The sequence below is a fragment of the Peromyscus californicus genome, unplaced genomic scaffold, assembly GCF_007827085.1.
Source record: "Peromyscus californicus insignis strain IS unplaced genomic scaffold, ASM782708v3 Scaffold_16__1_contigs__length_79575227, whole genome shotgun sequence".
Lineage (NCBI taxonomy): Eukaryota > Metazoa > Chordata > Mammalia > Rodentia > Cricetidae > Peromyscus > Peromyscus californicus.
In genome coordinates this window covers 78,694,448-78,720,915 of record NW_026294458.1, presented here as the reverse complement: position 1 = coordinate 78,720,915, position 26,468 = coordinate 78,694,448, and the positions used below count along the sequence as shown (strand labels likewise).

Genomic DNA, 26,468 nt, shown 5'->3' with positions numbered 1-26,468 from the left:
ACTTGGGGAAATGAGCACTCTCTAAGATTCTCAGACACAGAACTCCAGCCTGCATTCTTGCGACACCACTAGCTAGGACTTGGGCCCTGACTTTCCTCTGCGCCCTGTGTATCCTGGTCTCTTACCCTGGAGCTGGGAGTTAGGTGGTGGTCTCCTTGCTCCCAACACTGTGACACTTCAGCACAGGCTAAGGACTGAGCTTTGGAAGTGGGGGCTGGGGCTACTCTGTAGTTCTTTCAGGCCAGGCATTAGCAAAACTGCTTGCAGGCTTCTGCAGAATGTCAGCCAGAGTACAGGGGGACTGGCAGGCCAGGCAAGTCCTTATCCTGTCAACATAGTCCAGCCCAGTTCTTTCCCCTGTGTACAGGGTTCCTTTTCCTTGCCACCCTGTCCCCCAGCCTCCTCCCAGCACTGCTCACTCATCTGCCCCTTACTCTAGGCCTGTCACCTTCCTAAGCCTGCTGATCTCAGATCTGTTCCCCACACTCCTTTTTTGAATCTGTGCCCTGCATGATGCTCTGTTTCTAGGCACAGACTGAATTGAATTACTAGGAACCAAAGAGAAACAAAACTGAAACCAGAGTCTGAGTCGACTGGGAAATGCAAGAGGGAGGGGGAAGGGGGAAGAGAGAAGGAAGAGGAACGAAGGGGATGTGAAACAGTAGCACAGCCCTGAGAGACATGGAGGTCACTGAATCCTCCCTCCCTGTTCACCAGGCTACAAAACATGGTGAGCCACAGACACCATGCTTGATTCTACCTTCAAGAGCATCAGCAGGACAGGGTGCTGGCCACAGACCCTGCCCTCAGCCTGGAAACACAGGTTAAGACCCTGTGGCAGGGCTCTGCTCCTTAGAGGACACAAAGGGAGCCTGGTGTCTGCCCTGCCAGTTCCCCGGGCAGGCAGCTCAGCAAGTCCCTGGGCTCTGAGGCTCTGATTCCTTGAACTGGAGAAAGTTCTTGGCAGAGCAGGGGTCTTCTCTGAGGGCAAGGTGCAGCTGGGCCTGACTGACTTCTCCACGGAGGCCAGCACCTGTTGCCTTCACCAGCCCTGCAGGAGCAGTGTGCTCGGCCCTCAGGACCCGCTGTCTTAAGGGAGGTTGGCAAGGTTCCTTGGTGATTCCTAGGGTGGTTTTCCTCTGGCCCTCCCTGCATGAGCTTCTCTGTATAGCAAAGGGACATCAGCCCCCTCCTTCCCTTACACAATAGAGGTTTGGTTCCATCCAGACAGGCCATGGGAACCCTGGACTGCAGCTGGGGCAGACACTCTTTCATCACAGCAGACTTTGGGGGCTGGTTGTCAGGGACGGAGCTGACCTGAGGCAGTGGAGGTGGGGAACCAGTGACTCCTGCGGGGCAATGTTATCTCCTAGGTGGTGCCAGTGTGCACAGCCATAAGAGTCCCATAGAAGGCCACCATGTCTGTTCATCTTCAGCCAGGACAAGTTAGAGGCTCATAGCACAGGGAGATCTGCAGGGAACAAACCAATGGAAAGAGGGAGGTGCTGGGGTCTGAGGGTGGGGTAAGGACCAGAGGGGGCCTGCTGCCACTGACACAGCTTATGGGAATCCTGGTGCAGCTGGAGTGGCCCAGTGAAAAGGGAAGACTAGGCTATGTTCACCTGAGAGGAGGTCAGGCTGTTGGAGCAGAAAGTGCAACACATAGCTGGGCTGGTCCTGAGGGAAAGCAGGCAGCCATCTGCAATTTCCATACCTTAGGACCCAGCCAAGGGCCCCTAAGTGTGAATTTTGTTTCTGAGCTCAGTTTGTGGGTGGGGGAGGCCATCTCACTAAGTTTCCGTTTTTTTCACTGGGAAGGGGAGGAGCCAGCACTGTTGAAAGAGGTCGGAGCCTGGCAGCTGCACACTCTATTGCTGAGCAGTGAGCCTGAGTGGTGAGTACAGCACAAGATTCTGTGCGGGGCTAGGGGATGACTCCCCCAGCTCTTTGTAGATCCTGGTGAGTGCTGCAGGGCATTTCTTGGTGCTATTACAATAATGGGGGCAGTGACAGTTTTTTATGTCTGGTGTGACAGTGTGATGGTAGTCGGGGCTGCAAGCTCAGACAATCTTGCTAAGTTTCAATTCTCCCTGGGAAGGGGAGGAGCCAGCACTGTTGAAAGCCGCTGAACCCAGAAAGCCAAGCACCCCATCGCTAAGCAGGAGACTGGTGAGCGGAACTAGGAGTGGGGGATACCGCCTAGCTCAGGGCTGGGGATGCCTCTGGGTTCCTTGTAGATCCTGGAGAGCACTGTAGGACATTTTTCAGTGCTATTAAAATAGGAGGATCAGTGACAGCACAGGCAGGGCTACTGGGCTAGACACAGTGGGTCCCACCCAGCTGCTGACTTCAGGGGACAGTCTGAAACAGACCCATAAATCCCAATATCTCTGCTAGATGGTGGCAGCAGGAGAGAGTGGGGTCCTGGGAATCTCCAGGGTCTGGGGCTAAGGCCTAGATAAGAGGTTTCAGATCCCCTGCTGCATAGGCCAGGAGCCCATGGGAAAGCAGATAGAGGTCTCTCATTAAGGGTGGGAGGAAGCCACATGATTCCTGGGCAGGCTTTGAAATGCAGACAGAAGACTCCTTTGGGGACCCTGCTGGAAGGGCTGACAAAGGATCTGTGTAGAGAAGTACATACCCAGGGTCTTCCCAGTCCCCAGACAGGAGCTGTCCTGGGTGGTCTGAAGCCCTACCTGCTCAGAGTGCAGGGTGTCCCACAGACCTTCCATTTCAAAGGCTCCATTGCAGGGGGACATGGAGGGCAGGAATATGGGAGAAGAAAGGGCTCTTGAGTCTCTCTGTGGACATTTTAACAACCAGACAGGCCTGGGAAGGCTTCCACTCTTATTACCCTAGAGTTTTCCTAGACAGGCAGGATAGCGGGTGGTTAGGGGTTCTAACAGTGAAAGGGCTGAATCCTATTCCCATGCTGCTTCTGTTTCCAACTGGGCTGAGGATGCTTTCCCAACAGGACAGAAACCCAGGGGAGCCCTGCCATTGAGATCTTTGTCCATAATAAATGGTATATGGCACATGAGGGCCACTGGCAAATGCCCACTGCCTACTGTAGAGTGGAAGTGTAGCCAACCACCCCAAGGACAGCACAAATGGGCACAGGTATGCCTGGATAGGAATGCTTAGAGAACAGCATAACTGGTTACTTGTGTGTGTCTGACCATGACCTTTAAATAGGCGGGAGCCTGCATGAAATGTAGTGGGGCTGCCCTGAGGGTCTCTCTGCAATGGGCTCTGCAGTAGAGAAGAGTTAGGAGAAGGTGTGGAGGTGCAGATGCCCTGTGCATCCACCACAAATGGGGTGGTTGCTGTGGATATCACTCTGTATAAATAAAATGCTGATTGGCCAGTAGCCAGGCAGGAAGTATAAGCGGGACAAGCAGAGAAGAGAATTCTGGGAACAGGAAGGCTGATTCAGGAGACACTGCCAGCCGCCGCCACCATGAGTACCAACATGTATGATACTGGTAAGCCACGAGCCATGTGGCAAGGTATAGATTTATAGAAATGGGTTAATTTAAGATGTAAGAACTAGATAGTTAGAAGCCCGAGCCATTAGACCAAACAGTTTAAATAATATAAGAATCTGTGTGTTTTTTTTTTTATAAGTGGGCTGTGGGACTGCCAGGGCTTGGCGGGAGCTGGAGAGAAATTCTCCAGCTACAGGTGGTGCTGGAGCTGGGGGTTTCCTCCCTTTGACTGGAACAAAATCTAGATGAGCAGATGTCTTCCTCTTGGATTCAAAGTATAACTAGATACCCAGGCCACTGAGTGAGCAGAAGTGAGTGTGACCCCTGAGATTGCTCTGAGATCTATCAAGTCTCAAAGGTAACTCAAGAGTTGCACACACTTGTAGTTTGCGGTTACAACCCAGGGGTTACATACCAGAGAAAGAAAAAGAAGAGGAAATGCTTCTCCAAATCCTGTTGAAGAGTGGTCATGTGGAATCCTTTGTCATGGGACACAAGCCCTGGGGACCAGTGATTGCACCTGATGGTGCAATAAGACCAACTGAGACAACCATGGAACAATGGACAAGGCTCAAATTGAGGGTGAAGGGGGTCTTCATTCTAGAGTCAGATCTTTTGGAAATCTGAGGTCTTTCCAAAGGCAGGGGAGGTAAGAGTTGTGTCTGGACAAAATTCTTTGATTGACAGACTTGATGAGTACCTTTAGAATCACTCTTCTTTTGTGATCCCCCTCCTAACTCACACAAAGAATGCATCTCACCCAGAAGAGGAAATGATGAGGTGCTGCTGGAAGCACAGGCCACTGGTGTGGACAGAGAAGGAAGGGCAGTTCCACATATTGGTGTCTCTTTTGTGTTTCTTAGTGCAGTGCTTTGAGACTACTCTGAATCAAACCCTTTACTTCCACCACAAATCCACCTGGAAAAATAGGAGGATGAGTTCTTCATGGAAAGCCAATAACAAAGAGCTGACTTCTGCATCCAAGCACCTGAAACCACCTAAATGTCCTGATGCTTCTAAGCACAGCCAGGCAATGGTGAGCTGCTACCAAAAGCCGTTCTCCATAGGACATGAGCTGTGTCCACCTGAGAAAAGGGTGTATCTGCAGCTAGGAGTGGGTGTGGGTGCTAGAAAGGAGTGAAGGCTGCTGCTTCTCTGATAAAGTGGCTTTCTTATCTTTTTGGGGCAAGATGGAGATCTTGGTCAGCTGCTTACTTTGCTTGGGCCAAGGTGAGAACAATGACCTATCCATCTCCTTCACTGAAGGTTGTCAGTTGTAATCTGGGAAACCAGGGGATTATTGGGGACTGGCAGAGCCCTGAGTCCTGAATGTGATATATTGTTTCTTCTCTATATGGTTCAGTCTCCAGCTATACCCCTGTGAGGTCTTATTGTGACATTACCTCCCTAGAGAAGCCATGTGGTATATTTTCATTATTGTTGAGTTTTGAGAATTCTTTATATATTCAGGTACACATCTTTGCTCAGATATATGCTTTGTAAATATTTATTCCTTGACTATGGCTTATATTTGCATTTTTTCAACCAGATGTTTAGTATTTTAAGTATGATATAGTGAAGTGATCCAACACAGCTTGGCAAAAAGTCCTTGCTTCCCCCGCGATGCCTTTGCACCTTGTCTACACCAGTTCCATGTGGTGACTTTCAGGGTGGTGTATTCTGCTCTACTAATTCCTGTTCTGTCATTGTAAAGAACACCATGCCCTGTTGCTGCTGTTTTTTCAACATCTTGGGAGCAGGGACTGCCGCCTCTCTCTTTGTGGTCCTTTTAGAGCAATTGCCTGTTGGAGCAAAATTTAAGCCATTTATATTTAATGTGATGTTATTGGTTGAGAACACAGTGTTGTCTGCTTTCTGTGTTAAGTCTTTGTTTCCCCCTTTCCTAATATTCTTCACCTTTTTGATTAAACACTATATTTTGTGAATGCATCCCATGCTCTCTGTTGACTGTTCTTTTGGTGTTTTTAATGTCCTTTTAAAAATTTGATAGGCATATAGATAGCACCTCTGGGTGACACAATACCACTTAAAGTGTAGGAGGTATAATTAATAGAAATATGATTCCATGTGCCATTGTCACCCTCTATCCTATCTGTCATAGTCTTTATTTTCTATTAACCAGAAACCCCACAATGCATTGCTGTTGTTTGTGCTCAGGCATAATTTAAGGATGGTCAATAAGAAATGTAAGAAATTCATAAGAAACAATCGCAGTCAGCACTTGTGGCCTCTGATCCACTGTATGGATTCAGGATTCTTTGCACATAGAATGCTCTTCACAGTTCCTGCAGTGCTGGTGTGCTGGGGATGAGTTTGTATTTTGCTATCTGAAAAATCTGTATTTAGTAATCATATGTATGATTTCATGAAAGCAACTCAGGAGAGAAATTAAGAGTGGGCAGGCAATAGGTTGCTTTTCTTGAATCCCAAACTGGCCATTACATGTTGGCAATGTTGCTTAACTCTCCAACTCTCAGTTCTCTTGTCTATATTATAGGGCTTAGTAACAACAGCAGTACTTGTCCTAACTGCCCTATCAGGTGGTTGAGGAGAAAGAACATGTGCAAAGTGATCAGTGCCCTCCTCAATATTTACCACTAACATAAATTCTCATCCTGTCTCATTAAAAAAAAAAAAATCCAAACTAGCTAATAACCCTTAACATAAAATATAAACCTCCATGATGTTGATGGAGTTTTCTCTGTCCTGCCTGCTAACTCCCAAATAACAACTCAGAGACTTATTATTAATTATATACACTCAGTTGATATCTTAGGCTTGTTACTAACTAGTTCTTACAACTTAAATTAACCCATATTTTTTTATCTATGCTCTACCATGTGGCTATACCCTTTTTCAGCATGGCATAGTCATCTCCTGCTTCCTCTGCATGGTGACTCCACCCTCCTTCTTCCCTGCACTCTCTTTTTGTCTGCAAGTCCCACCTAACCTCTACCTGTCTAGCTATTGGACAATTAGCCCTTTAGTAAACCAGTGAGAGCAACAAATATTCACTGTGTACAAAAAGATTGCTCCACAGCACCAGGGCTTCTTATAGGATGCTTATAGAGCAACTGCCAAGTTTTGGCTTGGAGACACACTAGTCCCAAGCATACTCCAAAGCCATTTGTATATAAATCCTTCTTCCATTTCAAAAGATACTTTTACTAGATATATAATGGTGGTGTTTTGTCAACAATCCTAAAACACTGTGGAATGGATATATAGCTCAGTGGTACAGCATGTGATTAGTATGTATGAACACCTGGGTTCAATTCCCAGCACTAAAAAAATAAGTAAGTAAAAGTCACCCCATTGTCTCTACACTTGCATTCTTTCTGATCAAACAAACAAACAAACAAAAACCAGCTGTTTCTCAACCTGAAAAATTTATATATATATATATATATATATATATATATATATATATATATATATATATATATATATGTGTGTGTAATTTTGTTTTGTGTGCATTTTGTATGGATGTGTATATGGGTATCATATACATGCCTGATACCTGCGAAGTTACAAGAGAGAGGTCTTATCCCCTGTAAGGTACAGATGGTTGTGAGCCACCATGTGGGTGGTGGGAACCAAGGCCACATTCTCTACCAAAACAAGTGCTCTAAATGCTGAGCCATCTCTCTAACTCCTCTAGCTAATTAAAAAATTTTACTTTTGTTTTATGTGCATATGTGTGTACCTGCCTGTATGTCTGTGTACCACATGGGTGTAGTACCTAAGATGCCAGAAGAAGGCATCGGATCCCCTAAAACTTGAGTTACAGGCAGTTGTGAGCCACCTGATGTGGGTGCCTGGAAATGAACCTGGGTCCTCCGCAAACACAGAAAGGGCTCTTAACCTCTGAGTCATTTTTTTTTCCCAGTTCCTTTCTGGTTAGTTTAAAAAATACCTTTTGTTATGACTAGTTTGGAACAGATTGATTCTAATGGGCCCGGGAGCTTATTTTGTGTGTCCTGTGTCTGAGTTTTGTTGATTTTCTTAGATCTTAATGGTTGTCATGAAGATTGAAGAATCCACATTTATTGTTTCTTCAGATATTTTCTGTCCATTTATCACTGTCTTGAGGATTCTGACACTGTGTATAACTGTGCTTGAACCAGCAGTCTTTGCTGGAGCACTTCCATGACCTCACTCTTGCTTTGCCCTCATCTAGGAGCCTATGAACAACCTCTGCAGGCAGTATGAGGAGAAGGTACGGCCCTGCATTGACCTCATCGACTCCCTGCGGGCCCTGGGTGTGGAGCAGGACCTGGCCCTGCCTGCCATTGCAGTCATTGGGGACCAGAGCTCAGGGAAGAGCTCTGTGCTGGAAGCACTGTCAGGAGTGGCCCTCCCCAGAGGCACTGGTGAGAGCTCATGCTTATTGCCTTGCTAGGCTGTGGACCTGGGGCTCAAAGATAGAGACAGATCCCTCCCAGTTTGGGCACACAGCAGAATGAAGGTCAAGGTGGTCTTCCTCCTTGAATGTGGGCAGCCTTTCCTCTGAGCAGCCCTGCAGGTTCTTCCTCCTCTCACAAGGGCACCAGTCTCAGTGGTTAGGGCTCCACCCATGCAGCTTCTTAAGCCTTCCTTCAGCCTAAGTTACCTCTTTTCAGGCTCTGTATCCAACAGTCACTGTAGGTGTTGGGGCTGAACCTATGTGCTGGGGGTGGGGGCTGCTTTCAGTCCATTGCACTGTCCCATTGTGCATTTGTGGAACCTCAGTTTGTAGAAGATCGACTAAGTACCCGGAACTATATATGCATGATTTCTTTCTGAGCCCCTCCTGTGAATGGCCCATCCCCTAAGCACATAAAAGTTGGTGCTCAGGTTAGGGATGCTGTTTGAGTTTCAAGGCCCAGGAGGTCAGTGATGGCTCAGTGAGGCTAGAGCTGAGCTGCTCTAGCACATAGGTGAGATGTGACAGGCAGATAGGAATTGGCAGAAGTTTGTAATAGGGGACTGTAAAGCATCCTGAGGGATGTAGTGAGTGGGTGTGTAGAAGCCATGGAGGGGTGCTTCTTATTGGCTTGTTCCTTATGGCTTGCTCAACCTGCTTTCTTATAGCATCTAGAATCACCACTGACAGTGAGCTGGGCCCTCCCATATCAATCATTAGTCAAGAACAGGCCTCACAGCTTACCAACAGCCCAGTCTGACAGAGGCATTTTCTCAATTAAGATTCCCTCTTCCCAGATTACTCTAGCTTGTTTCAAGTTGACAAATAACAAACAAACAAACAAACAAACAAACAAAAACCCCACAACCTAATAAACACAAGGGGGCATGTTGTTGGTTGTTTTTATTCTTTACTCTTTTGGGGGCCCCACCATCCAGCTCCCAAATAAATACACATGGAGACTTATTACTTATAAATGCTCAGCCTTAGCTTGGCTTAATTTCTAGCCAGCATTTCTTAACTTAAATTATCCTGTCTACCTTTTGCCTCTGGACTTTTTCCTTTTCTTACTTCTGTAACCTTACTTTCACTCCTACCCTGTGTCTAGCTGTGTGGCTGGGTGGCTGGCCCCTTCTTTCCTCGCTCCTTAATCTCTCTTGCTTTCACATCCCTCTTTTTCACCTTCTACTTATTCTCTCTGCCTGCCAGCCCCTCCTATCCTCTCTCCTGCCTTGCTATTGAATGTTCAACTCTTTATTAGACCGATCAGGTGTTTTAGACAGGCAAAGTGACACAGCTTCACAGAGTTAAACAAATGCAACATAAAAGAATGCAACATAAAAGAATGCAACACAGCTTTGCATCATTCAAACAAATGTTCCACAGTGTAAACAAATGTAACACATCTTAAAATAATATTTCATAACAGGGCACCACATTGTGAGGAAGAAGGAGCCTCAGGCAGATGGTAGCTTTCAAACAGAAATGCACAAAAGTCATCCAGGCCCCAGTACATAGGCCTGGGGTCAGCCTGGACTTAAGGCATCAGGGCAACGAGCACGAGACCAGAGAGGTTTAGGTTTTCAGATGACTGTTGTGAGATAGTGAGAGCCGTTTGTCTAAGGCCTTTTACGTCAAAGCACAAGACTGATATAGCTGTTGTATCTTAGGTATCGTTACCAGGTGCCCTCTGGTTCTGAAACTGAAGCAACTGGAGCAGGGAGAGGAATGGAGAGGCAAGGTCACCTACAAGAAAACTGAGGTTGAGATCTCAGACCCCTCACAGGTGGAAGGGGAAGTCAATAAAGGTAAGTACATGCCCACATTTGCTCCTCATTCTGGTCAGGCAGTAGAGAAGGAATCCCCATGACTGTTCACACTCTCCACTTTCTGGGTCTTTCTGTTGCTCAGATTCTAATGGCTTCCTCGGGTGAAGGAGTAAAAAGGCACAGTGTCAATGGCACAGACACTGGGAATTCATTGAGGGCAAATAACTAACTCATTTATTCGATAACGAGGAATATATACCCTTCTCCCAGCACCCAGTCTGTGTGGTCTTTCCTCATTGGCTGGGCATGATCAAGAACTCTGATATCAATCAGGAACTCTGACAGCTCCTGTTGCTAGGCCCTCAGGCAGACGCTGCACCATCAAGAACTCTGACAGTGACTAGGAACTCTGACAGCTCCTGTTGCTAGGCCCTCAGGCAGACTCCAGGTTGGCTCATAAGGAGTACATTATGTGCATGCCTTGGCAGCTGTTCTGAGCCAATTTCCTCAACCCTATGGGCCTGTTCTACTATACCTTTCCACATTTGGAGCCTTCCCACACTTAGGCCTATGGGATCTAGAACATTGCCACTTAATTTCATGACCTCATTTAGGGTAAGTGGCCCTTGGAACAAATAAACCCTGTTACACATGCCACTTGTGTTTCCAGCTTACATTCTTAGTCAGAAGAAAACATCTCAAACAACTGACTGCTGAGCAGAGCAGGGCAACTTTAGATAATGACTTGATGCAAAGTTTCTATCATAGCTTCCCAGAGCAACTTCCTCACCTTCTGGAGGATAGGAAGCAGAAAGAACTACAGAAAGGGGAAGACATAATATATAAAACACCCATGGCCTGCTCATAGTTTTCTACTACTTCTAGTCAGAGCCAATCTCCCAAGCTTCTGGAACTTCCAACATAATTTCACAGACAACCAATCTTTCAAAACAGAAACATTTCATATCCAAATCACAAAATATTTCCCCAGAAGTCTCTGTATTAAAATGTGCCCCCTAAACTTCACTGTTTCTTTTTCCTCTTCCCAGCCCAGAACTTCATTGCTGGGGATGGGGTGATTAGCAGTGAGCTCATTAGCCTGGAGGTCAGCTCCCCAAATGTCCCAGACCTGACCTTGATTGATCTGCCCGGGATCACCAGGGTGGCTGTAGGCAATCAGCCCACAGACATCGGACACCAGGTGAGACTCTAGACTCCACTCTCACCTACACTGAGATGCAAAGGGCACTGAAGTATGTCCAAGGGTATGTCTAAGAGGGACCTTGAGGATGTGGAAGTGAGACTGGATGACCAGGATTCACTACAGAGGGATGCAGTCCATGGAAGCCAGGGCCTGAAGCAAGTGGATGGTCATAGCACCTCACTCTGGATCCTGTTTCCATAACTTGGAGTCACCATCTCATTTTTACAGATCAAGAGACTCATCAAGACATACATCCAGAAACAGGAGACCATCAACCTGGTGGTGGTCCCCAGTAATGTGGACATCGCCACCACAGAGGCACTGAGCATGGCTCAGGAGGTGGACCCTGAAGGGGACAGGACCATAGGTAGGAGAGTGGGAGGTAACAGTGGTGTGTGTTTGCCAGTGGGGACACATCCCCTGGATCCAGATGGACCAAGCTCAGTTCACACCCAGGATCCCATGAGGTGGGAGGAAGTGACCCCTTCATCTCATCTCCCCGGTAGGAAAGGCATGAGGAGTCACAGGTGGGCAAGCATGGGGAGGAAACCATATTTGCTGAGACTCACTGGCTTAGGAGCCATGGTAAGGTCCACAGAGTGTGAGGATGAACAATTGTTGTCTCTCTGGGTGGTGGCCATGGAGAGGTGTTAGGAAGGAGCCTGTAGCTGATCCAGGGACTGCCTGCTCCCAGCCACGCTCCCCATCATGATGCTAATGGACTGAACCTCTGAAACTGTAAGCAGGCCACCTCAATTAATGTTTTCTTGGTAAGAGTTACTGTGGTCCTGGTGTCTCTTCATAACAATAAAACCCAAACTAAGACACAATCCATCACTGAGGGAAGTCAGGGCAGGAATTCAAACAGAGTAGGAACCTGGAGACAAAAGATGGTGCAGAGGCCATGGAGGAGTGCTGCTTGCTCAGCCTGCTTTCTTATAGAACCCAGGATGACCAGCTCAGGGATGGCACCACCCAAAATGGACCCTTCCCCATCAATCACTGATTAAGAAAATACCCTGCAGGATTGCGTACAGAAAAATCTATGAAGGCATTTTCTTTCTTTTCTTTTTTTCTTTTTGGCTTTTTTGGTTTTTTGAGACAGGGTTTTTCCACCCCTGGCTGTCCTGGGAACTCAAGTTGTAGACCAGGCTGGCCTTGAACTCATAGAGATTTGTTGCTAAAGTTTTCCTGGTCCTGCCTGGCCCACAGTCAGGACAAATCTCTCTCACCCACCAGTCCTGCAGCTGCTCAGACCCAACCAAGTAAACACACAGAGACTTATAATTTATAAACTGTATGGCCATGGCAGGCTTCTTGCTATCTGTTCTTATATCTTAAATTAAACCATTTCTATAAATCTATACCTTGCCACATGGCTCGTGGCTTACCAGTACTTTACATCCTGCTCCTCATTGAGGCAGGTGGTAGCGTCACCCTGCCTCAGCCTTCCACTTCCCCGAATTCTCCTCCCTCTTTGTCCTGCCTATACTTCCTGGCTGGCTACTGGCCAATTAGCATTTTATTTATCAATCAATCATCCACAGCCGAGATCCAACTGCCTCTACCTCCCACGTGCTGGGATTAAATACATGAGCCACCATGCGCTGTTGGAAGCACTTTCTTAATTGAGGGTCTCTCCTCTCAGATGACATTAGCTATCCAGCTTAGATGGGAAGTAGCCCTTGGCTGCTGGTGGCTGGTAAGAGCTATACTTCCTGCTATCTTGGGGTGGTGTATGTCCTCTGATCTCTGTCTTGTAGGGATCTTGACCAAGCCTGATCTGGTGGACAGAGGGGCTGAGGACAAGGTCATTGATGTGGTTCGGAACCTGGTGTACCACCTGAAGAAGGGCTACATGATAGTCAAGTGCAGAGGTCAACAGGATGTCCAGAAGCAGCTGAACCTGGCTGAGGCCCTGAAGATGGAGCAAGCTTTCTTCAAGGAGCACCCACATTTCAGGTGCCTCCACCATGCCGTTCATGCACTGAAAATTGTTGGTCAAGAGCAGACCTCACCCAAGGAGTGTGTGTGTGTGTGTGTGTGTGTGTGTGGCAGGGGTAGGGGTGGTGGGGGTGGGGGGTGGTAGTTTGTGCATGCACATGCACAGGCACCACAGTGCACCTGTGGAGAACAGAGGACAACTTGTGAGAATTGGTGGATCCAGGGATTGAACTCAATGGTAAGAGTTGGAGGGAGGTACCTCTACCCAGTGTATGAAGATCTAGATCTATATGCTTTGTGTATATTCATGTGTGTTATGCATTAGTGTATGTACTTATGTGTCCTAGGGAAGATGCTATGTCTGGCATGGGGTTATCTGAGGGAAAATAATCTATGTACACTAGTTTCTTATGTCCGTTTACTTTATTTCTCTATAACAAAATTTTCTCTATATAGCTTCAGTTCCATCGTGACACTCAGTTCCTCTCTGTCCCTTCTTTTTCTGTCCTCTCATAGTTTTAGTAAGTTCCTATGCTTTCAATCTCATCTTCGTCTTCAGTTTCTCCATCCATGCTCATTTCTTCTCTTCCTACTCTTGACCTGACCCAATCCTTATTCTCTACAAAAGATCTACCTTGTTCCTTTCTCTCAGGCCATGTGACTCTGCCCTACCATCTACAGAAACTCTGCCTTGTTCTCCTCTCCTCTGGCCAGGCAACTCTGCTTGGACCGGGAATTCTGCCCCAGTCTTCACTCACACCTAGATATGCAAAAATCCTTTGTTCTGAGTCAAATGTTCTGGAATGCCATTTGGCCAGTCTGGGGAAGGAAAGTCTGAGCTTCATTTGCACAAGAAACAAAGCTATGCATCTACAGTCCACCTGTCTCCTAGGCTCTGTAGGGGTGTTAACTAGTAGATCAGCAGTAGGTCGGAGAAGCTTATACTGTTTGCCATATGGTCTGGTAGTATATGAGTGCACAAGAAATTCATAGTAAGAAACAGCTGAATATTAAAAGCTGAATAACACCAAATATTCCTTGATAAATGACTTCCCTCCAGAAAAGATTCCTTGATCTTTCTAGGTATAGCTTTATTATATATAGCTGAATCTCTATAATATATTCTTGCAGCTTGCAGCAATATGTATAGACTGTATGGATGGGTGTGTATATACCAAAATGTGTATTATACATGGAACCGTGTGTGTGTGTGTGTGTGTGTGTGTGTGTGTGTGTGTGTGTGTGTGTGTACTCACATATCACACACAGAAGGTGTGTGCATGTGTATTCATGTGTATCACACATGGAATGGGATATTGTGCCATGATAACATATCTGTAGTTGTGTACATATGTTTTGTGGAGAACAGGTTTTACTGTGGTTACTAAAACGCTGAGGAGGATCACTGCAGCCCACTGTAGATCTCCTAGCTGGTTCCCCTGTATCATTGTACAAAACCATCTCTGAGTACTCCATGAGTACCAGTCTCAAGATACCCATTCATTGAAAGTACCCAGACTGGCCCTGGCCTCCCCACAGCAGGCTGCAGACTTGTGTTCTGGCCAAGTCTTATGGGATCCTCTCTCTTGTTCCCTCAGCATTCTTCTGGAGGATGGGAAGGCCACAGTGCCCCTTTTGGCAGAGAGACTGACCTCGGAGCTCATCTCACACATCTGTGTAAGCCTGGGTGACTGTGTCTTCATAAACCTGAGCTGGGACTGGGAGGGTCCGTGGGCCCACAAGCTGGTCAAGATCTCTTTGTACAGACATGTGGTATTTGGGAGTTGGTGACTCCAGCAACAGAAGGCTTTGTGCTGGTTTCTGCTGCTGTCACCCTTAGGTTCTGGGTGGCATAGCTGTGAGCCCCTCATTCTGGAGCTGATCTCAAGAGCTTGAGTTCAAATGGGCTCTTCAGATAGAAGCCATATTCACTTTTCTTTGACCTGGTGGAGTCTGCATCTCAAACCACCTTAGTTCTCCACCTGGAGTGTTGAGAATACTCAGCACATGTGGATTTACTGTCTAGATCTGCATGAGGACTGGCTGTGGAAAGAAACTCAGCAGTGATCTTCCCCTGGGCTCCTCCTGTGTTCAAGGTCTTCTTGCAGCTCCCAGGATGCAGGTGGAGATCAGGGCACCTGCAGAGCACCATGATCTTGAGTGATCCTCTCTGGACCTCCTTGATGCAGACAGAGGCAGGCCTGTTCTTGCTGAACTCTGTGCCTTGAGATGCCTGGGGACAGCAAGTTGTAGAGATCTGTTGAAAATAACACAAGAGTTGAAGGGTCTCATGTTAGTCCAGCTGTTTTGTCTCAGAAGCTATATTAGGCACTATGTGGAGTGTCGCTGCAGAGAGTTTATGTTTTGATGTGTAAGGAACTGTCTCTAGGTGGTTCTTTTAGGCAGGAACCATGTGCAGTGGGCAATTTTAACAGAGTTGTATGCCCAGGGCAGGTGTATAGGTAGACCTGGGTGGAGAGAGTTCCTCTGAAGCACTACTGTGCACCCAGAAAGCCTTCAGAGGCTGTCAGAATGTCACAGGCATGGGCAGGAAATCCTGTCTGCCAAGGCTCACTTGCCAAGGAGCCATGAGAAGGTCCACACAGAGTGAGGGAATGAACAGCTTCTGTCACAGCCATGTTTCTGAGTAGCTTTGGTCCTCCTTTGCATTCCCAGTCTGTATGTCTATGACCCGCTCGTTTTTTTTCTACTTCAGAAATCGCTCCCAGTATTGGAAAATCAAATAAATAAGAGTTACCAGAGTACAATCGAAAAGCTACAGAAGTACGGCATAGATATACCAGAAGACAGTAACGAGAGAATGTTCTTTCTGATTGATGTGGGTATCACTTGTGACTTCCCATGGAGGATTCCTACATCACCATCTTACAGGGATCTCTTCTGTTTTCAGTCTTCTAAGATGGATAGAAAAACATTCTGTGCACCACTAGTATTACGAAAAGGACCAGCACTAGTGGATGAAAGCAGGGTGGAGCTGGTGGGGACTGGGGAGCGTGGAGGAAGGGGCAGGATTTCCTGATGCCAAAGACATTTATCCCCAGTATTTCATGTGGCTCAACAACTGTCTGGGTATGCATGTCCTCTACTGATCCTTGTATGTGAATTATGTCCTTCACAGAAAATTAATGCCTTCAATAAGGATATCACTGCTTTGGTACAAGCACAGGAAACTGTACCAGGGGGAGGCAGTCGACTGTTTACCAACCTGAGAAAGGAGTTTCTTAATTGGGATAATTATATTGAGGAACATTTCAAAAAAAGTGAGTGTCCATTTGGATTGGTGTACTTGACACTTCAGTAACTTGAATTTGATGTTTTGATGTGTAAGGAACTGTCTCTAGGTGGTTCTTTTAGGCAGGAACCATGTGCAGTGGGCTACAGGCAAAAGGTCTTGCCCATAGTTCAAAGTCAAGGCACCAGAAGACAAGGTGTCTGGTGAGGGCTCCATCTCTGCTCCCAAGATGGTATCATCTAGCCTGGTCCTCATGTGTGAAGGATGAGAACCAGTTTCCTTTGGCCTCTGTTCAGAGGACACACATCTGATCTCTGAGGGTGAGGCCAGTATGTCCTGGTCACTTTTTAAAGGCCCACCTTTCAGTGCCAGCACAGTAGGGATGAAGTTCATCTTATGAACTAGGAGGACATGGTCCTTCCACAGCAGTGACTCCAGGGATCATCATGGACCTGGGATTTGGGGGAGACTTTGGAGTGTTATGCAGGGGATAGGAATGGCAGGAGTGTGGACACAAGAGCCACATTTGCTCTGCTTTGAGTCACAGAACCCAAGCTATCTATTCTTGATTCTTAGGGACATTTAGAAAAAAAATGCAGGTTGATCACCCTAGTTAATTCATGGCTTTTAGAAGAATCTATGCTCCTTGAATAGAGAGCAGATAAACATGGTATGTGGTCTGGGTAGACATGGGTAGACAAAAAGCACAGCCACAACTACAGGGCTGGAGAGAAGGAAGAGTAGAAGGGGCTGATTTCCATGAGAGTGACAGTTCCTCAAGGTGACAGGAAGGTGTCAGACACAGGCACTTTGGGTCATAGCATAGGCCTAGAAGTCACTGGCATGCCTGCTGTAAATGAGTTCTATTGCATGTGAAATGCCAGCATAAACATTTCCTATGGGACCACTTTCCCTCCTGAGACAGGATAGCACACAGTCAGGTCTACAAGGGAAGCCTTGGGAAGGCTCTGCTCCTGATGGGATGTCTCTCGCAGAAGTTGTTCTGGAAGTAAGGAGAAGGAACTAAGCATCTTGCTTCACACTTGGGCCCTCCAGGTGCCTATCTGTTTCCCGCGCTGCCTCCTCCCACAGTGTGCTTTGACCCTTCTTCTCTGGTCAAATCCAAATTGACTCATAAACCCTCATACACAAGGTTGTTTTGAGATCATATTTCCCCTGGTTTCCTCCTGCGATATTCTGCTGTGGCCTCTGGCTCTGAATTCCACTTTGTCTCAACTGAGGGAAGTGACCTTTGACACAGTTTTCTTATTGTAGTTTTAAAGGAACATATTAACATTTATCTCACTTCATTTTTTTCTAGGTACTCATCTTTTCAGAAAGACCAGAGTTGGTTTAATTAAAAAAAAAAAAAAAACAGAACAAAACAAAATGAAAAACCCTGAAAGACCATTTCTATAAAAACAATTCTTTCAACTCTAGGTTCTGCTGAGATAGACAGCCAGATCCAAGTATTTGAAAACCAGTATCGTGGCCGGGAGCTGCCAGGGTTTGTGAACTATAAGACATTTGAGAGTATCATCAAAAACCAAATAAAAGCCCTAGAAGAGCCTGCTGTGGTCTTGCTACACAAGGCCACTGGTGAGTGCTGTACTGAGTCACTGGGGAGTGCTGCACAGGGTCACTGGTGAGTGTCACAGAATGTCACTGAGGAATGCTGCTGTCACCCTTGCAGGAGACCATCAGTAGCAAAGGCAGTTCTATACCTCAGAGCTGTCCTCTAGGGCTGGGTCTAGGTAGGTGGCAGGGTTTCTGTGCTCTAGGTGACACTGCGGTGTTCAGGAAGTCAGTCCATTCTGACCCTGTGGGCACAGGGATTTGCTGTCAGAGGGCAGAGTCACCTAACCTCCTAGGCCCTTAGCTGGATCTCCCCCAGAGCACAGCCAGAGTCCTTCATGCAAAGTGAAGCTGGTCCTTACCTATTGCAGTGGTCCTGCCTCAGTTTCCTCTCTGTTCCCCGGATGGACAGTAGCCCTGTCTCCTGGGCTCAGTGCCAACTCACTTCTGTCTAGCTGAAGCCCCGGTCGAACCTTGACTATCTCCTGCACTTTTGGCTACCTGGAATTGGCATAGACCCCACAGGTCCCTAAAGAATGTCCTTCAATACAGCAGCACTCAGAGGCCTCCCATTCCCTTGGCTGGCCCTCTCTAAATCTGGGTTCTTGCAAACCTCTCCTCAGGTTTGGTCATCACAAAACTTGGGAACAGGCTTCACTGACATTGTGTACTATGTGGAAATTAGAGAGGAGGCAAAGGCTTTGTCACTGTGGGGTTGGGGTGTACCTCCCTCCTATCACAGAGTTGCAGCAGAGAACCTGGCACTACCGTCAACGTTGGATGTATGTGAGGAGACTGAGGCAAATGGAAGTTTTTTTAAATGCAAAAATGGGGAGGATGACACAAGATTTCAGATCACAGGGACTGTAGAGGTAGCTCATTCAGTAAAGAGCTTGCCTTGAAAGCATGAGGGCCTGAGTCTAATCCCTAGAACCCACATAAAAAGCTGAATGTAGTAGCATGCACTTATAATCCCAGCACTGTGGAGCCAGAGAAGGGGATGTTGGGGGTGGATCTGAGGCTCACTAGATAGCTACCTTGTCCTACTTGCAAGCTCCAGGCCAGTTAGAGACCCTGCTTCTTTAAAAAGAAAAGTTAAACAATGCCTGAAGATCAACACCAGAGGTTGTGCCCTGGCTTGTATCAGGTGATCATGTCTACAACCTGTCCTGCATGACATCTAGGCTTTAGTAGTTTATATGACAACTTTCACAGACAGAAGTAAATTCTCCAGAGTAAAGGAACTAAAGTTAACTTTCCAACTTCTGTAAATGGCTCTTGGGTTTATTTCAAGCAGATAACTGGGCACTTAGTGCTCACAGACAGGAATGAGATGGAGGTAACAGGTTTTGGACAAGGAATTGCTGTATTTATAATTTGCTAGAAATATCCTCTGTTAGAAAATTCCTCCCTGTTAGGATACAGGGCATAATCCATGCCCAGAGATGGTGAAGTTTCAGGTACTTGCAGAGTTCCTCAGTCACAGAGCACACCCTCCTCTTCACAAGGAGAAGAGGATAAGGCAGAGAGGGAACAGAGAGGGAATGTGTTTTTAGCCATGTTAATCTCACCCGCCCCCCCCCCCAGTCTATACAGAATACAGATGGTCTTGTCAATATTGAACTTTTTTTTCCTCTTTTATCAGACATGGTCCGATCCGCCTTCACAAAGGTTTCATTAAACAATTTTGGTGAATTTTTTAACCTCTGCAGAGCTGCCAAGGTAAATCCAACAGGGAAAGAGGGGAGCGGGGATGAATTCAGAGGTGAGACATTGAAACCCACAGCCCGAAGAGCCTTGTTAGGCAGGAACATGGTTCCATGTAGAGGAGGTGAACCTACTCCAGCTATCCCACAGGAACATGAAACATAATCAAATGGGAGGAACCTGTCTACCATTCTCTGAATTCCTTGACAGATGTTTACTTGTGACAAGTGTGTAACCAGGTCAGCCTGACAAAGGGTTGGCTTTGGCTTACAGTTTGAGGGAACACAGTCCACCGTGGCAGGGAAGGAGGAGTGCTGCTGCTCAACTCCTCCCCCAGTTTATTCAGTCCAGAACCTCAAGCCATGGGACAGGGCTGCCCTCAATAGGGTGAGTCTTCCCACTTCACTCAGTCAGACCTCTCTGGAAACACCCTCATGCTCAGAGATTAGTCTCCCGAGTGATTCTAAATCCAGAATTGGCATTGAAGATTGACCATCAGAGCATGGGGCAACCCACACCTGGCTCAGGCATCCCCTGGTTCCCACTCTCAGCTGGTAGGATGGCATGGATGAGCTGAGCAAGGGGTCCAGGGGCTGTTCCCAGGTGATACCTGTGTTTGTTCTTGTTGGGTGGCCTGATGCATGTGGATACATCAGGCATCCTGTGTTTTACTCTGTATCATGTGTTTCTTGATGGTTGTTGTAGCAAGCTTCCTTGTCGAAATATCTTTGGATCTCCAGCCCCCAAATAAAGACACAGAGACTTATTACTTATGAAGGCTTGGCCATTAGCTTAGGCTTTTTCCCAACTGGGTCTTATAACTTAAACTAACCCATTTTTATTAATCTACATTCTGCCATGTGGCGTTACCTAATCTCTGTACTGCCCATTCTGCTTCCTCCAAGTCTGGCTGGCAACTCTGCTTTTCTTCTTCCCAGAGTTCTCTCTGTCCCTGGAAGTCCTGCCTAACCTCTTCCTGCCTAGCTATTGACCATTCAGCTCTTTATTACATCAATCGCAACAACACATCTTCACATAGTGTAAAATATCCCACAACAAACTGTTGACTGCTTTTCTCTCTCTGCAGTCCAAAATTGAAGACATCAGATTAAATCAAGAAAAAAAAGCTGAAAAGCTGATCCGACTTCACTTCCAGATAGAGCAGATTGTCTACTGCCAGGACCAAATTTACAGGGGAGCCCTGAAGGAGGTCAAAGAGAAAGAAGCCGAGAAAGAAAAGAATAATTTTAACTTTCAATTTAACTCTCAATCTCCTCAAAAGGACTTGTCTACCACTGAGATGAGCCAGCACCTGAATGCCTACTATGAGGTAAGTGTGGGAATGGCCCAGAGCTGGACTTCCAGGCCACTTCCTTTCCTTCAGTGCACTTTTCTGTGTAGGGGTATGTGTGTAAAGTATCCATCAGCAGATTCCTGAGGCCAGGGGGATTCCTTCCTCACAGGGAATGTTAACTGACTGCCAGGGGCCTCAGTGACAAAGTGGGTTACCTCCCAGGGTCAGCTGGGATTCTCCATCTTCATAAACCACTCTACAACACTAGCCCTAGACAGACCCAGCTCAGTAGTGGGAGGGCTATTTTCTCAGCCTTGTGTTTGCTGTATTTTAAACAGACTTTGCCTTCTGGGGCTTTAGCGAAGTTCTTAGGATCTTCTTGTACCTCTTAAGTCACTTCAGATCTTTATTAATTAATTTTTTTAAGGTGAGGTCTCATATTGTAGCCTAGGCTGCTTTGTCACTCACAAGACCCAGGGTGGCCTCAAACTCCTGGGGGTCCTCCTGCCTCAGACTCTAAAGTGCTTCAGAATTTCCTTACACCTCTAACCTACCTGGATTTCTTAGCCTTTAGCATCAAGCAGCCTCAGGTATTGGCATGTGTCCTTAGAGAATGTTCTGACCCTCACTTTGAAAGGCCCTGTGTCCATATGTACCTCCGACCTGTACACTGAGTTTCCTAGTTTCTGTGGTGCTTCTTTGGTGGCTTTTCAGTATGTCAAAGGCAGTGTGGTCCCTTGGGGCAGCTCCTGTGTCTAGTGCACCGTGCAGCTTGGCCTCTTGGCACCCCATGGCTTATTTAATCTTCTTTGCTTTGATTGTGGTAAAGCATGCACAACACAAACTGTTCCGCTTCAACTACTGTTTGGTGCAACAATTTCGAGACATTAAATACCTTTCCATTGCCACCGTGCCCTTCCACAACTTTTCATCTGCCACAAACAAGATTATCTCTACTAAACACTGACTCTAGTTCTCTCTCACCCCCAGCTGCCCCCTTTCTATTTTCTATCTGGGAGTCTGACCACTCTAGGGACCTCTTTCCAATGTAATCACATCACTGAGTGTCTGTCCTTCCTGCTTGGCTTATTTCTCAGAGCATAATGTCAAGTTCCCTGCATGTTGTAGCAGAAGTGAGGGGTTTGTGTCTGCAGGTATCAGTCCTTCTTTCCAGCTGTGGCCCTGCTCTCAACTAAGGTGTCCACATCTGGGTGTCTGAGGTCCTCATGCCTCCTGAGTGGACCCCTGCATCCCTGATGTCTCTCTTCTCCACTTCCATTTGGAGATGAGCCACATTCCAGCTGTCTTTGGTCCTAAACTACAACTATGCTGCTGTAATCTTGCAATATGTCCCTGAACTGTCAACTAGGTACTTGTGATCTGTCTGACTTTCTTATACTTTGGTGTCCTTTGATATGGTGAATTGGCTTAACCATCCCCACAGGGTTATGCTCATAGTATCCCTGCATCCTAGGAAAGGAAACTGAGTTCCAGAGAAGTACTTGCCTTGTAGAACCACCTTTTACTGAATTTCTAGGACACCATCCTGTCTAAGTATGGGGAGAGTTGGGCAGACTGTAGGGCTGGGAGAAAATCCTCTCAGGTGGAGACCGACTCCTCTCAAGCAAGTAATTCAGAGCTCTGCCAGGGACTTTGTACAGCCCTGCTCCCTGGGGCTGCAAAATTGGGGACTTGATGAAGACAATTGAGCGATTTTGTCAGCAGAGATCTGCCACTTGGAAATGGAGTTGGGCTATGCGTGGACCATCTTCTGGCTCATTTTACCCCTTTCTATTGAAGGTCCATCTATCTGATGATCAAGGAAGCTGGTAGGGCAGAGTCCCAGCAACCTGATACTTAGCCAGGTCATGATCTGTCTGTATACTAAAGGGGCTGAGACCAGGCCAGTTCTGTGCACCTGTTAGGGTCTCTTCCCTTGGAAACCTGGGTCCCTCTGGCACTCACAGATCTTTCTTTCCACTTTCAACCCCTCCTCCTAGGAGTGCCGAAGAAGCATCGGGAGACAGGTCCCTCTGATCATCCAGTACTTTATTCTGCAAACTTTTGGGGAAGACATGGAGAAAGCCATGCTTCAGCTCTTACAGGACAAGACTAACTGTAGCTGGCTCCTGGCTGAACGGAGTGACATTACAGAGAAAAGGAAATTCCTGAAGAGGCGGCTTTCAAGGCTGGACCAAGCTCGGCACAAGCTTGCCAAATTCTCCTATTAATCAGGCTTTTCAGCCTGCCCTGCATGTTAGTGGCATGGTGTGGACCAAGGGTTGCTTTGAGGGAGAAATACCTCAGTACACATTCCATTAGTCTCACCCCTTTACTGTTGTATAGTCTGAACCTTTTACTTGTTACCATTTGGAATTAGCAAATAAAAACAACAACAACACAAAAACCCTTTGATTTTCCATTTTAATCACATGAAAGCAGCTGCATGGGGTCGAGACAACAGATCTAGTAATGAGACAAAATTAAAAATGTGTCTGTGTCTGTCTGTCTGTGTACACATGTGTCTGTCTGTGTATGTCCGTGTCATGTAGGTCGAAGAACAACCTTGGGTGTCAGTCCTTAGGTACCTTCTACTTTTTTAGCAGAATCTCTCCCTGGCCTGGAACTTCTCCACATAGCCCTCTTAGATCTATCCCCCAGAAGATCTCTTGTCTCTGCGTCCCATCTCACTGTGACTGAGATAGCAGATGTGTATCACTGTGCCTGGCTTTGTTGTGGGTTCTGGGTATTTGAAATCAGGTCCTCATGCCTGTAACACTGATCCATCTGTCTAGTCCAACAAAATGATGTTTTTTTAAAAAAATTATGGACTATACTACCGAAAGTGAGAACTTAAGAGACTTTGAGGCATCCTTCTATGCCTCAATTTTCCTTCCAGCATGACAGTCAAGCACAAATGCACATAGAGAGTTTAAAGATAAAACTTGATCTGGAGACCCATAACAGCTTGGGCAAGACCTTTAAGCAGCAGAGTGGAAGAACAGGCATTTGATAAAGCTGCCTGAGAAAGCCACCTAAATTTACAAATAACTAAGGTCTGTCCACAAAGCTTTTCAACAGCGCCACTTAGTGACAGACATGTGAAACCACACCTGCAAAATGGGTTCACTTGGGAGTGTGGCTTCCAAAACCAAACCAAAAGGAAAGTGTCTCTCTGGTGATTAGAAAACAGCATCCTGGGTGTTTCCTGACTCACTGCTACCTCTCTTCCTAATGAAGGTTTTGCTTGTATTTTGAGACACGGTCTCACAATGTAGCCCAGTTGGTCTTGACTGACAATCCTCCTGTCACAGCCACTGGCACCCTTCGTGAGTACAGAAGTGTACCACTGTACTAGTTCAAATGGTGTTTGAATGCTCTAAAAATTTTTTCATTTCCTCCTCCTGTGGATACTGTTAATAAGAGTATACAGTCATGGGAGAGCCTATACTGTAGTGACATTTTGTTTGTGCTTTAATAAAGTTTGCTTGGAGATCAGTGGAAATAGCAAGCCATTTTAAGTAAACAAGAAGTCAGGCAGCACATGCCCTTAATCCCTTAACAGGCAGGATCTCTGTGTGTTCAAGGCCACACTAGGGAACAGAGCCAAGCATGGTGACACACGCCTTTAATCCCAGTACCAACCATAGAGGCCTAGAGGTCTGTATAGACAGAAAGTGACGGAGCTGTGTAGGAAGAGGAAGTGAGGTAGCTGGGCTAAGATAGCCAATGAGAGGGCAGAACAGTAAGGCATATAAACCTGGGTAGACAGAAAGTAACTCGCATTTGGAAGCTGCAGAGTTGGTGAGGTAAGGTCGGCTGGTGGCTTCCCCTATTTCCCCAATCTAAGGCTTTCGCCCCTATATTTGGCTCCATGTTTTTTTATTTAATAAAACCACTTAGAAATTCGTCTACAGGGAGCAAGCCGGCAAGCAGTGTTTCTGGATGGTTCCTACTGCACGTCCTTGGCTGTGAGTGAGCTCCCTGGTTGGAGGTAATGCTGTATAGAGCAGCAAGGAATCCTGCCTTCAATTCCACCCGAGCTCCTGCCCTCCCTTTCTTCAGCGATGGACTGTGACCTGGAAGGAATCACTTTATTATAATGAACTCACAAATGAAACCACACTGCTAGATTAAGATAGGCAAACACGATCTTGCCCTGGACTTCCATTCTGGAGGAGAGAGAGAGAGAGAGAGAGAGAGAGAGAGAGAGAGAGAGAGAAGAGCTCCCATCCTGCCCGGGACTTCCCTTCTGGACAAGAGTGCCCATCCTGCCCTGGACTTCCCTTCTGGACAAGAGCGCCCAATCTGCCCCGGACTTCCTGTCTGGACAAGAGCTCCCATCCTGCCCCGGACTTGCCTTCTGGACAAGAGCTCCCATCCTGCCCCAGAGTTCCCATTTGGACAAGAGAGCTCCCATCTGGACAAGAGAGAAAGACTTCCTGAATCTGTCAGTTCAGTCTGAACCAAGTGTGCTGATAAGACCAAGAACGAACCACAAGGAGATGGGCAGACGTCAAGGCAGAAATACATACAACAAAATGAATAGCAATACAGCATCACCAGAACCTAGCCCTCCTCCAGCACCTAGACCTGAACATCAAAAATTGGAAGAAGCAGAGGAAAACAGCCTTATGAATGGCATCATGAAGAAGGTGGAGGCTTGTGTAGAGAAAAAGACAAAAAAATGGGAAGAACGCTGTAAACAACTAGAGGAAAGGGCAAACAAATTAGAAGAAATCAATAAAGTCCTGGAAGAAAACAATAAAGTACTGAAAGAAAATCAAGAAAAAGTAATGAAACAAATGAAGGAAACAGTCCAAGACCTGAAAAGGGAAATAGAAAAAATGAAGAAGACGCAAACAGAGGGAATGCTGGAAATAGAAAATCTGAGTAAATGATCGGGAACTTCAGATGCAAGTATAACCAACAGAATGCAAGAGATGGAAGAGAGAATCTCTGGCGTTGAAGATACAGTAGAAGAAATAGATTCATCAGTCAAAGAAAACACTAAAGCCAACAAAGTCATGAACCAAAATGTCCAAGAAATTTGGGACACCATGAAAAGACCAAACCTACGAATAATAGGGGTAGAAGAAGGAGAAGAATACCAACTCAAGGGCACAGAAAATATATTCAACAAGATCATAGAAGAAAACTTTCCCAACTTAAAGAAGGAAATGCCTATGAAGATACAAGAAGCCTATAGAACACCAAACAGACTAGACCCCCCAAAAAAGTCCCCTCGCCACATAATAATTAAACAACTAAACGTACAGAATAAAGAAAGAATATTAAGAGCAGCAAAGGAAAAAGGCCAAGTGACTTATAAAGGCAAACCCATCAGAATAACACCCGATTTCTCAATGGAGACTTTGAAAGCCAGAAGGACCTGGACAGATGTAATGCAGACACTAAGAGACCATGGATGCCAGCCTAGACTAATATACCCAGCAAAACTTTCAATCATCATAGATGGAACGAACAAGACATTCCAAGACAAAGCCAGATTTAAACAATACTTATCCACAAACCCAGCCCTACAGAAAGCACTAGAAGGAAAATTCCAACCTAAGGAAGTCAGATACACCCTCGAAAACACAGGCAATAGATAAAGCCATAGCAGTAAACCCCAACAAAGAGAAGTACACACACATCACCACCAAAAAATAACAGGAATGAACAATCACTGGTCATTAATATCCCTCAATATCAATGGACTTAATTCACCTATAAAAAGACATAGGCTTACAGAATGGATACGAAAGCAGGACCCATCTTTCTGCTGCATACAAGAAACACATCTCA

At 46.3% G+C, this 26,468-nt stretch overlaps 2 protein-coding genes across 8 annotated transcripts in view; one reads left to right on the top strand and one right to left on the bottom strand.

The window, feature by feature from the left end:
• The first annotated feature begins 1,817 nt into the window (after window positions 1–1,817).
• Window positions 1,818–25,466, top strand: LOC128112298 (protein Mx1-like). Of its 7 annotated transcripts, none has more exons than XM_052741328.1 (14): window positions 1,818–1,894; window positions 4,352–4,524; window positions 7,690–7,882; window positions 9,585–9,722; window positions 10,733–10,884; window positions 11,116–11,254; window positions 12,651–12,849; window positions 14,430–14,508; window positions 15,548–15,670; window positions 15,971–16,112; window positions 17,525–17,683; window positions 19,305–19,381; window positions 20,454–20,696; window positions 22,661–25,466. In XM_052741328.1, exons 2-14 carry the CDS (start codon window positions 4,423–4,425, stop codon window positions 22,889–22,891), a joined length of 1,977 nt encoding a protein of 658 aa, XP_052597288.1. In that variant the 5' UTR covers window positions 1,818–1,894; window positions 4,352–4,422; the 3' UTR covers window positions 22,892–25,466. The 7 variants fall into 7 exon arrangements, with proteins under 7 accessions (XP_052597288.1, XP_052597290.1, XP_052597286.1 ...); XM_052741326.1 differs by having other exon boundaries at window positions 1,861–1,959; XM_052741329.1 differs by lacking the exon at window positions 1,818–1,894 and adding an exon at window positions 2,075–2,169.
• The window catches only part of Bace2 (beta-secretase 2), a 102,833-nt gene continuing 90,992 nt past the window's right edge, over window positions 14,628–26,468 (bottom strand). Inside the window, exon 9 of the mRNA XM_052741336.1 lies at window positions 14,628–15,088. Within this exon, the coding sequence (XP_052597296.1) occupies window positions 14,961–15,088 (128 nt within the window). The 3' untranslated portion in view covers window positions 14,628–14,960. The remainder of the gene's footprint in view (window positions 15,089–26,468) is intronic.

Excerpts from the sequence above, each read along its gene's own strand:
- LOC128112298 (XM_052741328.1), top strand. The coding sequence starts at position 4,423 with ATGAGTTCTTCATGGAAAGCCAATAACAAAGAGCTGACTTCTGCATCC. Across the intron at positions 7,883-9,584 it reads GGCCCTCCCCAGAGGCACTG|GTATCGTTACCAGGTGCCCT; the intron begins GTGAGAGCTCAT and ends GTTGTATCTTAG. Across the intron at positions 12,850-14,429 it reads AAGGAGCACCCACATTTCAG|CATTCTTCTGGAGGATGGGA; the intron begins GTGCCTCCACCA and ends TTGTTCCCTCAG.